General features: G+C 34.6%; 1 protein-coding gene across 1 annotated transcript in view; it reads right to left on the bottom strand.

Annotated features, from left to right (window-relative positions):
- Positions 1-17,172, bottom strand: part of cux2b (cut-like homeobox 2b) — a 375,989-nt gene that overhangs the window by 93,919 nt on the left and 264,898 nt on the right. The window contains exon 4 of the mRNA XM_056464131.1: positions 1,877-1,955. Coding sequence (XP_056320106.1) covers positions 1,877-1,955 — 79 coding nt within the window. The remainder of the gene's footprint in view (positions 1-1,876; positions 1,956-17,172) is intronic.

Raw genomic sequence — 17,172 nt, 5'->3', positions numbered from 1 at the left:
ATTTTCAATTAATTAATAAATATTTTATATATATATATATATATATATATATATATATATATATGAGCGAGCAAAAGGGCTGCCAAAATCACTCTGGACCCCTCACACCCAGCACACTGCCTCTTTGAACTTCGACGCTACAGAGCACTGCGCACCAGAACAGCCCGACACAGAAACAGTTTCTTCCCTTAGGCAAATCATCTCATGAAGACTTGATGATGATAATTGTGGAACCAACATCACTACTTGCTATACACCTTTATACACATATACACTTATTTAACAACACACTTTACATGCCAATTTGCACATAACAGCTGCACATATAACATTGTATATAGTAATAAACATGTACATACACTTGTCAATCTGTATATTTTCATTCACTACTTACTTCTATTTTTTTAAATATATTTATTATCTGTTTTTTGTCCTGTCTCTGTAATGCTGTTGCACTGTAGAAGCTCTGTCACGAAAACTAATTCCTCGTATGTGTGAACATACCTGGCAATAAAGCTCTTTCTGATTTCTTTCTGATATATATATATATATATATATATATATATATATATTATATATATATATATATATATATATATATATATATATATATATATATAAATATTAAATAAAAAAATAAAAACTTAATTACTAAAGTATATTTTTAAATGAATAAATAAATAACTAAAACATATAAATATATATTAAATATTAAATAAAAAAATAAAAATTGTTAATTACTAAAATATATTTTTAAATGAATAAATAATTAAAACAAATAAATGTATATTAAATAATAAATTTAAAAAAATTGTTAATTACTAAAATATATTTTTAAATGAATAAATAAAACATATAAATATATATTAAATATAAAATAAAAAAATAAAAATTGTTAATTACTAAAATATATTTTTAAATGAATAAATAATTAAAATAAATAAATATATATTAAATATTAAATAAAAAAATAAAAATTGTTAATTACTAAAATATACTTTTTAAACAAAATAAATAATTAAAACATATAAATATATATTAAATATTAAATAAAAAAATAAAATTGTTAATTACTAAAATATATTTTTTAAACAAAATAAATAATTAAAACATATAAATATATATAAAATAATAAATAAAAAAATAAAAATTGTTAATTACTAAAATATATTTTTTTAAATGAATAAATAATTAAAACATATAAATTTATATTACTAAATAAAAAAAATTAAATAGTTAATTACTAAAATATATTTTTAAATGAATAAATAATTTAAACATATAAATATATATTAAATAATAAATAAATAAATAAAACTGTTACTTAATTACTAAATATATTTTTTAAGTTTTAGGTTTTTTAAGTTTAAGTATAAAATGTATAAATGTATATTATATTTTTAAGTTAAATATATTAATATATATATATATAAATTATTAAAATATAAAAAGCTCCACAGAAGTATACAAACCCTAATAAAAATGCCAACTATCACAAGTTTAAAAGCTAACCAAGTGACCTTTTTTTATTTAACCAAAGCTAAAATAAAATAAAGCAATTATTAGATATATACACTAAATAGATGTTTATATATAAAGAAAAAAGTGATTAAATTCACATGTAAATATGAGATATTATACTTTATGTAACACAACAAACTCACGTCCTGCACTAAAAAAGCAACAAAACCTTTTCCACACCCTTAACAGCTTCTTAATTGACATTAAAAAAAATAAATCAAAAGAATGATATTGTGGAAGTTATTTCTTATAGCTGTGTATATCATGTTCCTCTGAGTCATGTGAAATCGAAGCTGGATGTATGGATGTGTGTGTGTGAGTGTCTGTGTGTTTCTCAGGCAGGTGTGCAGCTCACCTGGGGCCTCGATCAGCTGTTTATAAATGGCCAGGAAGGCAGACTCGGCCTCTTTACTGCGCTGGCTCAACGCAACCACCTGCAGCACACACACACAGAAAAAGAAGAAGAGCAGATCATCAGTCCAGCACACACTCACAGCACACAAAACACTCCAGTCAATAGTTCTGCTCCATATGCTGATGATAGCGCAGAGCATAAATGAACAGAGCAAAGTTTATTCCAGCACTTAAGGAGAGGAGAGAAAAACATTAGCATGATAAAGTCACACACACACACACTCACACCAATAACACACTTCATAGTCGATGAGGAAAAACTTGCATTTACATTAAACAGCTCAACTTATTGTGTCATTATGAAATGGTGGATACTTCACAGTCTTTCTGCATGGGTGATTTACTGCACATCTGGCAACATTTGTACATTTATATCCCGAATGCAATGCACTTGACTTGAACTTCCACTTCCAGTGTGATTAATAAACCTCAAGTGATTTTTTCCTCACTTAATAGAACTCTTAACACTGAAAATATGTATCTTTTTTTTAAATAAAATAGGATCTAAAAGCATATTTCTTTTCAGATTTCTCTCTTGCAGATCCTTAGCCTTCTGTGTTGACAGTTTGTTTTACATTCCAGCAATTACTTTCTGATAGGTCTTGCTGTGATTGTCTAAAGACCTGCAGTTTATGTGAATTGGATTTATTAAATTGACCGGAGTGTATGAGTGCATGTGAGTGTGAGTGTGTATGGGTGTTCCTCAGTACTGGGTTGTGGCTCTAAGAGCATCCACTGTGAAAAAAAAAAATTATGGAATAGTTGGCGGTTCATTCCGCTGTAGCGACCCCTGATAAATAAGGGACTAAGCCGAAGTAAAATGACTAAATGAAAAATTTATTGTGATTATGTATTATTGTGCCTATTTACGTGTCAAAATTACATCTAATAGTTTTTTTGTCCACTAAAAAATACTTTTCTATACTCATATATGTAATTTGCTTTATATATTAAACAACCATAACATTGATATGTGAATTTATACACACAAAATACTTTTCTATACTTATATATGTAATTTGCTTTATATATTAAACAACCATAACATTGGTATGTGAATTTATACACACAAAATACTTTTCTATACTTATATATATAATTTGCTTTATATATTAAACAACCATAACATTGGTATGTGAATTTATACACACAAAATACTTTTCTATACTTATATATATAATTTGCTTTATATATTAAACAACCATAACATTGGTATGTGAATTTATACACACAAAATACTTTTCCATACTTATATATATATAATTTGCTCTATATATTAAAAACCATAACATTGATATGTGAATTTATACACACAAAATACTTTTCTATACTTATATATATAATTTGCTTTATATATTAAACAACCATAATATTGGTATGTGAGTTTATACACACAAAATACTTTTCTATACTTATATATATATAATTTGCTTTATATATTAAACAACCATAATATTGGTATGTGAGTTTATACACACAAAATACTTTTCTATACTTATATATATAATTTGCTTTATATATTAAACAACCATAACATTGGTATGTGAATTTATACACACAAAATACTTTTCTATACTTATATATATAATTTGCTTTATATATTAAACAACCATAATATTGGTATGTGAGTTTATACACACAAAAGATGTATCCTGTGTATTATAAGATTTTTAATGGTTTTATTTGCTTATATTCATATACTTTTTGGCCTTGTTTTTCCATCATTGCGAATAATAATAATAAATTACACACACGGACAATAAATAACGTATTCCCAGTATAACAATGGTCCTGTGAAATTTGCATACTAGTACAGTTGAAGTCAGAAATTTTAGCCCCCCTTTGAATTATTTTCTTTTTTAAATATTTCCTAAATGATGTTGCCAAATGAGCAAGGACATTTTCACAGTATGTCTGATAATGTTTTTTCTTCTGGAGAAAGTCTTATTTGTTTTATTTCGGCTAGAATAAAAGCAGTTTTTAATTTTTTAAAAGCATTTTAAGGTCAATATTATTAGCCCCTTTAAGCTATCTTTTTTCCCCGATAGTCTACAAAACAAACCATCATTATACAATAACTTGCCTAATTACCCTAACCTGCCTAGTTAACCTAATTAACCTAGTTAAGCCTTTAAATGTCACTTTAAGCTGTATAGAAGTGTCTTGAAAAATATCTAGTCAAATATTATTTACTGTCATCATGGCAAAGATAAAAGAAATCAGCTATTAGAAATGAATTATTAAAACTATTATGATTAGAAATGTGTTGAAAAATCTTCAGAATTCGGGGAAAAAAATAAACGGGGCTAATAATTCAGGGGGGCTAATAATTCTGACTTCAGCTGTAAATACCAGTGTTTCCCAACCCTTTTCCTGGAGGCACACCAACAGTACATATTTTGGATGTCTCCCTTACCTGACTAATTAACTTCAGGTTTTGAGTCTCTTCTTATGTTCTAATTAGGTGATTCAGGTGTGTTTGATTAGGGAGAGGTTGAAAATGTGTACTGTTGGTGTGCCTTCAGGAACAGGGTTGGGAAACACTGGTATATTCCTTTGTGTATTGCATAAAGATTTACAAAGCTTTTTATTTTTAGAAAATAACATTTATCAAACTATTTAAAAAAAGCTTAATTGGAAACACTTTACAATAAGGTTCATTAGTTAATGCATTTACTAACATGAAGTAATCATGAACAACACTTGTACAGCCTTTATTAATCATAACTGAACATGTACTAATGCATTATTAACATCCAAGTCCATGGTTGTTAACATTAGTTAATGCACCGTCAGTTAACATGAACTAACAATGAACAACTGTATTTTCATTAACGTTAACTAACATGAACGAATACTGTAGTAAATGTATTGTTCATTGTTTGTTTATGTTAGTAAATGCATTATTTACATTAACTAATGAACCTTACTGTAAAGTGTGACCGCTTAATTTGCTAACTAAGGCTGAATTTACCTGATCCAAAACATGTTAAAAACTAATATAGTAAAATATTGCTGAAATTAAAATAGCTGTTTTCTATATGAATATATATTTTAAATGTAATTTATTTCTGTGACACAAAGCTGTTTTTTCAGCATCACTCCATACTCCAATCTTAAAGTCAGCATGAAATCAAATCGCACTTCTCTTATTTTTAAATGTTGTAAATGATGTATCTGTGCACTTCATTATTTTGCAAAACTTTATTTACCCGCAAAATCTTTAATCAAATATCATAACCTTCCCTTCCCCTCGAAATGACCTTTTTTCCACTTCTGGTCACATGGAACACCTTCAGGGCGGGGCTATCAGTGTTTTAGGGTGGGGCTATCAATCCTTTAGGGCGGGGCTTTCAAAATTTTTAGGGTGGGGCTATCAGTTCTTTAGGTGTGGGACTATCAGTCTTTTACGGTGAGGATGTCTTTTAAAAGACCCTAGTTCGGGGCTATCAGACATTTAGAGTGGGGCTGTCAGTCCTTTAGGGCAGGGCTAACAGAATTTTAGGTCAAGACTATCAGTTTTTTAGGGGACGGGGCTATCAGTCCTTTAGGGCACGACTATCAGTCCTTTAGGGTGGGGCTATCAGTCTTTTAGGGCAGGACTATCAGTCCTTTAGGGTGGGGCTATCAGTCTTTTAGGGTGTGGCTATCAGTCTTTTAGGGTGGGGCTATCAGTCTTTTAGGGCTGGAGTATCAGTTCTTTAGGGCGGGGTTATCAGTCCATTAGGTCAGGACTATCAGTGTTTTTGGCCGGGACTATCAGTCCTTTAGGGCTGGGCTATCAGTCTTTTAGGGCAGGGCTATTTAGGGCAAGACTATCAGTCCATTAGGGCAGAGCTATCAGTCCATTAGGTCAGGATTATCAGTCTTTTAGGGCGGGACTATCAGGCCATTAGGGCAGGGCTATCAGTCTTTTAGGGAGGTACTATAAGTCTTTGGGGGCGGGACTATAAGTTCTTTAGGACGGAGCTATCAGTACTTTAGGGTGGAGATATTTGGGACTATCAGTCCACTAGTGCGGGGCTATCAGTCTTTTAGGGTGGGACTGTCAGTTCTTTAGGGCGGGGCTATCAGTCCTTTAGGCTTAGACTATCAGTGTGTGTCTCGTTTCTGCGCTACTTTCGTCCATTCATCAATCTTTCTCCATTTTGTTCGCAACACCCATCTTCCAACCATCTAATCAATTCATTCATTCATTTATTTATTTTCTTTTTGGCTTAGTCCCTTTATTAATTAGGGATCCACACAGCAGAATGAACCGCCAACTTATCCAGCATATGTTTTATGCAGCGGATGCCCTTCCAGCTGCAACACAGTACTGGGAAACACCCATACACACGTATTCACACACATACACTACAGACAATTTAGCTTACCCAATATACCACGTCTTTGGAATTGTCAGGGAAACCAGAGCACCCTGAGAACATGCAAACTCCACATAGAAATGCCAACTGACCCAGCCGAGACTCAAACCTCAAATTTCAAGTGGATACACGTCACAAAATGAAAAAAAGAAAAATCGTAACTTCTGTTCAGCGGTGTTCAGAAATCCTTCTAATATGCTGATCATTTATAAATGTTATAGAAATGTTCAAAAGAGTTGTTGTTTTTTCTTACTATCACCATGTGTGTGTGTGAGGGCCAGAAAGACTATGTAAATGTCTGCTGAGGGCTCTTGGCTCTGTGCTGGACACTGTGCAGAATGAAGGCAGGTCAGACTCCACTAAGCGAGCCGTCACCCTGCTATTCTCCTCTCCACAGGTGACTCAAAGCAATTACGGATTCATTAGGAAAGAGCGGCAGCAGAACGCTCTGCCACCTGGCCCATAGAGAGGGCACCTGTGCCTGTGGATATGTAGGTTACAGAGCTCCAGAAGACCACACACAAGAGGGTCTCAAACACACTGAGGGTCTAGCACACACTGAAGCGTCCCGCCATACAGACAGACAGGACTGATGATGGAGGGAAGAGGAGGAACGATAGCAAGGAGAAGACTGGGAGATCTGTGAGTCTTTTTATATTCAGTAATGTTCAAATCAAAGCGAAAAAGTCAATGGATGAACACTGTGAAGTACAGTTGTGAAGTGTTTCACAAACAGTTTTGGTGGCATTTTTCAGTACACAAAAAACTGAAACCTGTTTTATGACTAGTGAGAGAAGAAATGATGTCAGATTTGTTTTGGAAATGTTCACCAATGCAAATCACAAATGATTGAATTTTAATAGGACCTATAAGACCCTTTCTTCAAGATGTAAAATCAGTCTCTGATGTCTCTAGAGCAGGGGTCTCAAATGGCCCGTTTCCACTGAGTGGTACGGTACGGTACGGTTCGGTTTGGTATGGCCGTTTCCACTATCAAAAAGCGTACCGAACTGAACCGTACCGTACCACTTTTCGGCACCCTTTCGAAAGGATACCAAACACGAGAAAGGCATACCAAAAGGCGGAGCCACACGCGCAGCTGAACGCTATTGGTTTACAGAGATACGTCAATCGCTTACGCAACAAGCCAGAATAAAAACAAAAAAAAGCCATGTTTGAATTACACAGCGAGAGATTTTAGCGGAATTGTAAATACAAAAAATAACCAGCCATGGTCGATCTGGGCTCAAACAAACCTTGTCGTCATCTGGATGAACAGCCACAAGGCCAAGAAGAAGAGCAGATTTACCCTGTGCCCCGTAGTTTTTTACGAGCCAGTCTGAGGCGCGAGCGGTTTCGCTTTCTTGCTAGCGCTCGCGCGCGTCTAACATTATATCTGAAATAACAAACTTCTTGAGCTGATGATAATAACCTGCGCTTGATTATTGACGTGCTTTTGAAACCCGATCCTGTCAGACACTGACAAACGCGAGAGTGAAGCGTGAAGAAACAAAAGAGAAGCCGGAAAAAATGGAGCACATTATTTATCAGCAAACATGAACAAAATGCCATGTATAACTAACTTATTATCTTCATCTTTTGGACTAATATGAACCGGGAATGACAGAATTACTCTCTAACAGAGGCTACATGTGCTGCTGAAGATTACAGACACAGATAAGAGGTTTTCACTGACCGTGGGCTATATTTTGTGTTGTTTTGAACCTAAATACTGACGAAATGTCTGCTATATGTAGTTCTTCTGTAGTTGGTAACATATCGGAGACTGTGAGGAGCTGTATGTGTTCATATATGTTCATTTATTTAGTTATTTAATATAATTACAGACGTTACAGTAGGCTGTTTCGCACTGTCTTTGATCTGCAGTTATAATCAACTCATGTTCATAGAAAAGTTAGTAATAAACATTTCTACACAAGTATTTCTGTGTGTAAAGCATCTGTTTTGTGAGAAGAGCTTCTCATATGATATGTAAGTGACAGCTTTACAGTAGACATTTCCTCGAGTGAGAATGACGTCGACTGAAACTTTCTGTCATACACCACGCCCACCAAAAGGGTACCCTTGTTAGTGGAAACGCAAGCTTGATAAAGGTGACCCGTACCAAACCGAACCGTACCGTACTAGTCAGTGGAAACGAGCCAAAAAAGGCTTGGGCGGTAATACAGTAATATAGGAATACTGCGGGATCTAAAAATAGCAACGTTGTCAGTTTCAATACCGTTATACCGTTGTTACATGCCTGCGGGTGTTGCTCTGTTGTTCCCTCCTCCCCTTTCTGTTTTTAGTGCTGTCTGCTGTTCTTCTGAAATCTAGGTGTTTCGATTGGTTGGCAGAGTTCTCCCGAGTGGACCAATCAGAAGAGGATGAGAGTTATTTAAGCACTCCAGTGATGACTCAACCCAGATTAGAGGGGGATCCTTGTTGCTGCTTTGTTTGTTTGTGTGACATTTGTGCCTATCTTGTTTCTGGTTCGTTTTAAAGAGTTTTTGTGAGTTGTACATCTGTTCAGAACGTCCCATCCTAAACTTGCTTAAATGTACTAAAAGGGAAGTGAAAGTGAAGTATGTCACGTGACTTACATTTTAACACACACGTAGTTGATCATCTGTTAATCCACTAGGTTAGAAGCTGGTGCTATTCTGTGTATGTTTGTTCCAGTGAATGCAGTTGAGTAAGGGGCGTGTGTCACGATCATCAGCGATCATAACTCCCAGATCGATGGATCTCACACACAAACACACATGGACTACAATTCCTCCATTAATGGACTACATATTCAGTCATGCCACACACATACTCACACCTGCTCCAAGTCTCTACTGATTACACTCGCACCACCTGAGCATTGTCAAAGACTGATTACAGACACTACTTAAACAGCACACACTCTTATTTCCATTGCAGAGTCTTGTCATCTGTAAAGTGACATTACAACGCGTTTCTCCTAGTCTTGTTTCTCCGTGTTTTGATCTTTGCCTTGTTTACTTTTCTCATTGTCTACCGCCTGCCTTCTGACCTCTCACCTGTTACATTTGACCACGATTCTGGACTGCCTTTATACATCTGTTTGCACCTGTGTTGACCATTGATTCCCTGACTTCGAATAAACCTGCAAGTGGATCCTAAACTTCAGTTGTCTCTGTCACTCCCAGTGTTACAGCGTGTGACGCCGAAGATGTTTTTTTTTTCCTATTTACAAATTTCTCTTTAGTTATTTAGAGGTGGGGGAGGGATTAGTTAGCGGGTGTTTAGTTTGTCATTTTCTTTGATTTGGCACCGCTTATTTTCCTTCCCTCTATTTGTTTTGGTTTGTTTGTTTACTTCATTTTGCATTTATTGTACACATTTGTAAATACATTTTGGGTGATTTAAATATTTTCCTTTATCTTTATTGTAATAAACAAACCACTTTTTTTTGCCACGTTGTTGTCTGTGTCGATTCATAGCAGCTAACGGCTCAGGGGAATTCTTAAAAGATTGGGTTGTCATAATTATGTTAAGCCCTTTTCATCCTCCAAGCCACACGGGGCGTAACAACCGTCATAAAAACAATGCACTTATATAGGAGACAAGTATTAAGGGAAGTTTATTTATAAACAAATTTCAAGAGGATCACATGCTTTGATTGTTCACAGCTGTTCCAGGATCAGCTCATGACTAATTATCCTATCAGATGATTCTTAACTCACTATAAATAACCAGAGTTTTCTCATCTCAATATCTTCGTCTCGAAGAACCACCCCCCCCCCCCAACCAAACCCTACTTTCCCTCCTTTCAAACAGGCGACACGGTGGCCAGTGATTAGCACTGTTGCCTCACAGCAAGAATGCCCCTGGTTTAAATTTCCTTCCAAAACCAGGCGACATTTCTGTGCGGAGTTTTGCTCGTTCTCCTCGTGCTCGCGTGGGTTTTCCCCAGGTGCTCCGGTTTCCTCCCACAGTTAAAAAACAAGCACCCTAAACAATCAATCCAAAATATTTTAAGCCAAGCTCTGAGCACACCTCAGCATCCATATCTGACACAGGGGGGAGCCATCGAGATCTACCTGAGCTCAAACTCCCCTCTCACCCTGCAACGGGAGGGAGCCCAGGGCTCGAGGATGTTATAAGCTCAGGGCTCTCTCCCGGGACAGCACGCCAAACAAGCTTTATTATCAATCATCAGCTAAGTGTGAACTCTTGAAATATGATTTATTTAATGCCTAAAAATGCGTATGCGCGATTGTCATCACAGGACAGTGTGGAGTAGAGAGAGAGAGAGGTGAGGTAAGATGGCGAGTCGCGCACCAAGTAATCGGTCTCGAAGAAGAACACAACCAGTATTTTGGGTTTTGACCGAATGAGAAGAGAGACGTGGTAAATATGAACTAGAGGTCTGCATTCCCACTGCTGTACTGCGGGACCCGACCAGATTTCTTGAGGTGCCAGAATATATTTCCGAATTAAGCGTGGAAGCGGTCAATCGGTAACTCTGGTGTAATTTAAACGAGAGCGGGAAGTCTAACAATTTCGCTCCCGTGCGAGCGAGCACGCGCGCATCCATGTAGATCCCGTTTATGTGTGTGTGTATGTGTGTGAATGAGAGAGAGCGTGATGCTGTGTGTCGTTTGGTGCTGTCTATAGGCTCTATTTTGACGATCCATGCGCAAAGCCCAAAGCGCAGGGCGCAAACACATTAAGGGCGGGTCAGAATCCACTTTTGCTATTTAAAGGGTGGAAAAATCCTTTGCATGTTCTCCCCATGTTGGTGTGGGTTTCCTCGGGTGCTCCCCCACAGTCCAAAGACATACGCCATAGGTGAACTGAATAAGCTAAATTGGCTGTAGTGTACGTGTGTGAATGCAGGAGTGTATGGGTGTTTCCCAGTAATGGGTTGCAGCTGGAAGAGCATCCACTGCATAGTTATCTGCTGGATAAGTTGGCGGTTCAATCCACTGTGGCGACCCTTGATTAATAAAGGGACTAAGCAAAAAAGAAAATGAATGAATGAATGAAAAAGCATTGTGCCTCCAGTGCTCCAGAACTTCCACGCTCTAACGTTGAGCCATTAGTGGTCTTAAATAGAAATGTTGCAAAAGCGCCATTGAGAAGCGCAGCTAATTAAACCAATCAGATGAGCAGATGGTGTGACTTGTTTAACACAGTGTCTTCACAGTGAGCTTCAATCTCGGCATTTATTGGCTTGTGTTGCTGGTATATGAGAGCGCCAGTGCTGATGGAGCAACTGAATGTCATTTCTTGGAAAAAAACGGAGAGAAAAAAGAGAGAAACACAATTGCTTTTAGCCAGCGAGTGCGGGGGACTATTGTATCAGTATTGATTCCTGTAGAGCTGCTCTATTCTGCATGAACTGGGCTGAACGTAGAGCAGACGCGCACATTCACTCCGCATGATGCTTATTGAGCAGCTACACACACAGACACACACCCACACTAGTCTAAGAGAATGTCGGAAGTATTTTGTGGAATGCGTGCAGATGAATATTTTCGCAGATTGTGCATGTTAAAATAAATACTGAATCCTGAATTTACAGTAGCTAACAAAAAGAATTTGGCTAACTAAAATAAAATATTTTAGCTAACCAAAATAAGAATTCTGATTCGTTTTTTAAAATTTAATTCATATCTCAGAACTCAGATTTTTTTTCTTTTTTAGAATTTTGAGTTTACATCTCAGAATTCAGATTCTTTGTTTAAAATTTTGAAATCACATAGTAGAATTCTAATTCTTTTTTTTTTTCTTTAGAAGTTTGACTTCACATCTTGGGATTGTGATTCTTTTTTAAAAATATGAGTCTACATTTCAGAATTCTGATTCTTTTTTTCGAAATTTAAATTTACATACCAGAATTCTGATTCTTTTTTATTTTAAGAATTCTGATTCTCTTTTATTTTAAGAATTCTGATTCTTTTTTTATTTTAAGAATTCTGATTCTTTTTTTATTTTAAGAATTCTGATTCTTTTTTTATTTAAGAATTCTGATTCTTTTTTATTTTAATTCAGATTTTTTTTTAAATTCTGAATCTTTTTTATTTTTAGAATTCTGATTCTTTTTTTATTTTAAGAATTCAGATTTTTTTTTTATTTTAAGAATTCTGATTCTTTTTATTTTAAGAATTCTGATTCTTTTTTATTTTAAGAATTCTGATTCTTTTTTTATTTTAAGAATTCTGATTCTTTTTTATTTAAGAATTCTGATTCTTTTTATTTTAATTCAGATTTTTTTTTAAATTCTGAATCTTTTTTATTTTAGAATTCTGATTCTTTTTTTATTTTAAGAATTCTGATTCGTTTTTATTTTAATTCAGATTTTTTTTTTAAATTCTGAATCTTTTTTTATTTTAAGAATTCTGATTCTTTTTTTATTTTAAGATTCTGATTTTTTTTTTATTTTAAGATTCTGATTCTTTTTTATTTTAAGAATTCTGATTCTTTTTTATTTTAAGAATTCTGATTCTTTTTTTATTTTAAGAATTCTGATTCTTTGTTTTATTTAAGAATTCTGATTCTTTTTTAGTTTAATTCAGATTTTTTTTTAATTCTGATCTTTTTTTATTTTTAGAATTCTGATTCTTTTTTTATTTTAAGAATTCTGATTCGTTTTTATTTTAATTCAGATTTTTTTTAATTCTGATTCTTTTTTTTATTTTAAGAATTCTGATTCTTTTTTATTTTAATTCAGATTTTTTTAAATTCTGATTCTTTTTTTAGTTTTAGAATTCTGATTCTTTTTTATTTTAAGAATTCTGAAATTACATCTCAGAATTCTGACTTTTCTTTTTAGAATTAGAATTTAAATCTGAGAATTATTTTGTTTTTTGAGTTTACATTTGGGAATTCTGATTCTTTTTTTAGAAATTTAAATTTACATATCAGAATTCTGATTCTTTTTTATTTAAGAATTCAGATTTTTTTTATTTGAAATTACATCTCAGAATTCTGACTTTCTTTTTAGAATTAGAATTAAATCTGAGAATTATTTTGTTTTTTGAGTTTACATTTCAGAATTCAGACTTTTTCATAGAATTTTGAGTTCACATCTCTGAATTCTGATTCTTTTGTAGAATTTGAGTTCACATCTCATAATTTAAATCATGTTTATTTTTCTGATTATTTCTTTTACATTTAATTTTATATCTCAGAATTCTGACTTTTGTTCTTTACAATTTAAATCTGAGAATTATTTCGTTTTTTGAGTTTACATTTTTTTCTTAGAATTTTGAGTTCACATCTCAGAACTCCAATTTTTGTTTGTATTTTGAGTTTACTTCTTGGAGTTCTACTCTTTCTTTTTTATAAATTTGAGTCTACATTTTAGAATTTTGACTTCTTTTTAGAATTTTTATTTTAATCAGATAAGTTTACTTATTGATATTTTGCCTCTTTTTTGGAACTTTTAATTTAGAATTTTGAGTTTACATTTGATTTTTCTGTATTTTAAGTTTAAAACTCAGAATTCTGCATTATCTTTATTTAATTTTGAGTTTACATCTCACAATTCTGACCTTTTATTTTGAATTTACATCTGAGATTTATGATTTTTTTGTAATTTGAGTTGACACCTCAGAATTTGTGTTCTATTGGAATTTTGCATCTTTTAGAATTTAGAATTAGGATTCTGACTTTTCTGTTTGTAGAATTTTGAATTTACAACTCAGATTCAAATTCAGATTTTCTTGTATTCTAATTTAATTCCACATTCATTTTAGAACTATGATTTTTGTTTTGTATTTGGAGTTTACGTCTTGCAGTGCTGCTCTTTATATATAATTATGAGTCTACACTTCAGAATTCTTTTTTTTTAGAGTTGAATTTAAACCGAGAATTATTGGTTTTTTTTAGTTTACATCTCAGAATTTGTCTTTTTTTCTTAGAATTTTGAGTTTACCATCTCAGAAATCTACCTTTAAAAATGTTGAATTTTCACCCAGAATTGTGAATTAGGACTCTGACTTTTATTTTTTTAGAATTTTGAGTTTACATCTGATATAAATATATATTTGCATTGTGAGCTTACATCTCAGAATTTATCTTTATCTTTATCTGTTGCCTCACAGCAAGAAGGTCGCTGGTTTGAGTCCTGGCTGGCCCAGTTGGGCTATTGTCGTGTGGAGTTTGCATGTTCTCCCCCCATGTTGGCGTGTGTTTCCTCGTGGTTCTCCGGTTTCCCCCACAGTCCAAAACATGCGCTATATAGGTGAATTTGGAAGAACTAAATCGGCCATAGTGTATAAGTGTGTGTGTGAATATGAGAGTGTATTGGGTTTCCTATACTGGGTTGCAGCTGGAAGGGCAGTCCGCTGCATAAAACTTATGCTGGATAAGTTGGTGGTTCATTCTGGCGACCCCAGATTAATAAGGGACCTAAGCCAAAGGAACATGAAGTGAATGAATTTCACTTTTTCTTTATTGCCAAAGTTTTCCTCTCTGGAGTCTCCACACATACATATTGAGAGATAAACTTTACACTTCAAAACTAAGTTTCAATCTTGGCATCTTTTACTTTTTGCTCAAAATTCTGGGTTTAAATCTTAACGTTTTTAATATTTCCTTTTTCAGCTTGCAGAGTTCTTCTCATTATTCTGAGGTTTGCAATTCAGTTTTTGTGCCTCCATGGAAAAAACAAAAAAAACCTTCACAGAAATATGAGCCGCTTATAAATCTCCAAATAGTCGGCACCAGTGATGTAGTGGTTAATGCGTCCACACATGCACTCCGGTGCTCACAGTGACCCGAGTTCGATTCCGCCTCACGGTCCTAGTGCCGATCCTTCCCTCTCTCTGCTCCCCATGCTTTCCTGTCAATACTCTCCACTGTCTTATCCAATAAAGGTGAAAACCCTGAAAAAATGTATTATTTAAAAAAAAAAAAGGAAAGAAATCTCCAAATATATTAAAAGTTCTATGAGAACTCCCGATTGTCTGCCATTTGTCAACCAAACAGCAGCCCAGCCCCAAACTCCAACATTGGTTGAGTGAAAAGTTGACATAAGCCCACTCAAAATAAACCATTTGTTTTAAAAGCATCACATTATTTCACTCTACAGGATCTCAACCTACCAATGACTACGGAGAAATCCAAAAATTGTGCATTATCCAAAAAGAAGTCTTCAGAATCTTATTAGAAGACAACAAATATGCTGATTTATTTATAAACACTATTTTCTTTCCCTTTCCTACGGCATGCGCTCGCAGTCAAGAGCGAAAGCATGAATGAATCGCGCACAGACTGCCTCACATATGGCCAGATAATCACACAAAGATAAATCCCTGTAATTCTGCAAGACGCAACCAACATTTCCTTATGAACATACACAAGATGTAGAGCCACTTCAGCCTCCATTTCTCATTGATATAATGACTTATCGGATGAAAATATCATCCTCATCACACGTTCCACAGTAACATCTTTACACAGCTTTCAGAGCTCTTTATCATTGTAACGAGAAAACACACAGATTACCTCCAACATCACACCATTAACCCGTTCTCAACTCCTGAGACTAGACATCAATTAAACACACACACAAGCACACATAAGCACAACACACACACGATAGAATTCTACTTTCAGGCCGGAAAATCACATTAGCTTTACTCAAAAAATAAAAGATATCTGCTGCTTGTTCAATCAGCGGAAACAACACAATTCTTAATTATCAATTAGGACAGTAAGGTCTGACTAAAGTCTTGTACTTGACAGAATAATGTCCAGTATAGAATATAAAGTCATGCTGCAGTGGAAACAGAATGAATATTGTGTCTGACTCCATCATGAGCTTGGAGGATTGCATCCATACATCTCTGCAATGACTCAAAATCACTTATTAATAAAGTCATCTGGAATGGCAAAGAAAGCGTTCTTGCAGGACTCCCCAGAGTTCATGAAGACTCTTGGATTCATCTTCAATGCCTCCTTCATCTTACCCAGACATGCTCAACAATGTTCATATCTGGTGACTGGGCTGGCCAATTCTGGAGGCACCTTGACCTTCTTTGCTTTCAGGAACTTTGATGTGGAGGCTGAAGTATGAGAAGGAGGCGCTATCCTGCTGAAGAATTTGCCCTCTCCTGTTGGGTTTGTAATGTAATGCGCAGCACAAATGTCTTGAAACCTCAGGCTGTTGATGTTGTCATCCACTCTGCAGAATCTCTCGCACGCGCCCCATACTGAATGTAACCCCAAACCATGATTTTTTCCTTCACCAAACTTGACTGATTTCTTTGAGAATCTTGGGTCCATGCAGGTTCCATTAGGTCTTCTGCAGTATTTGTGATGCTTGGGATGCAGTTCAGCAAATGATTCATCAGAAAAATCGACCTTTCTGACACTTTTCCAAATGATCAACTAGAAGTCAAGTTATTATTGGTTGCTCTTACAACTGGGATACTGACAAGACTTTTGTCAAGCAGGTGTAATTTGAAAAAGCAAAAATATTTTTTGAGTAGAAATACAGTAAAAAATGTGGAAAATTATTATAATTTCAATTAGCCAAATTCTATTTAATACATTTTATAATGTCATCTATTCCTCCAGTCTTTCAGCATAGACTGTAAAAATATGGACGTAGTATCCGTAACGTCACCCATAGGTTTCTGAACTGCAAAAGAAGCTACAAGTAGGCGCGGCCAACCGTCGGCATTTTGTTCGCGCGTCATCGCACCCACGGCGGGATACCAAACAAAGGCAAAGAGGCAGAGAGTGAGGCGGAGCTACAGACACCTGCTGGCACTTTGCTTAGACCTGCTTAGACAAGACTTTCTTTGGGAGAAACGCTTGATACTTTATTACCTGTGACTCGTTTGTGTTCTAACCACAATGTGTTGGCGTGTACACTATATCAATA

Source organism: Danio aesculapii, chromosome 8 (genome assembly GCF_903798145.1).
Source record: "Danio aesculapii chromosome 8, fDanAes4.1, whole genome shotgun sequence".
Lineage (NCBI taxonomy): Eukaryota > Metazoa > Chordata > Actinopteri > Cypriniformes > Danionidae > Danio > Danio aesculapii.
Note: the sequence above shows the minus strand (reverse complement) of the source record. Positions and strands in the feature narration are given on the sequence as shown.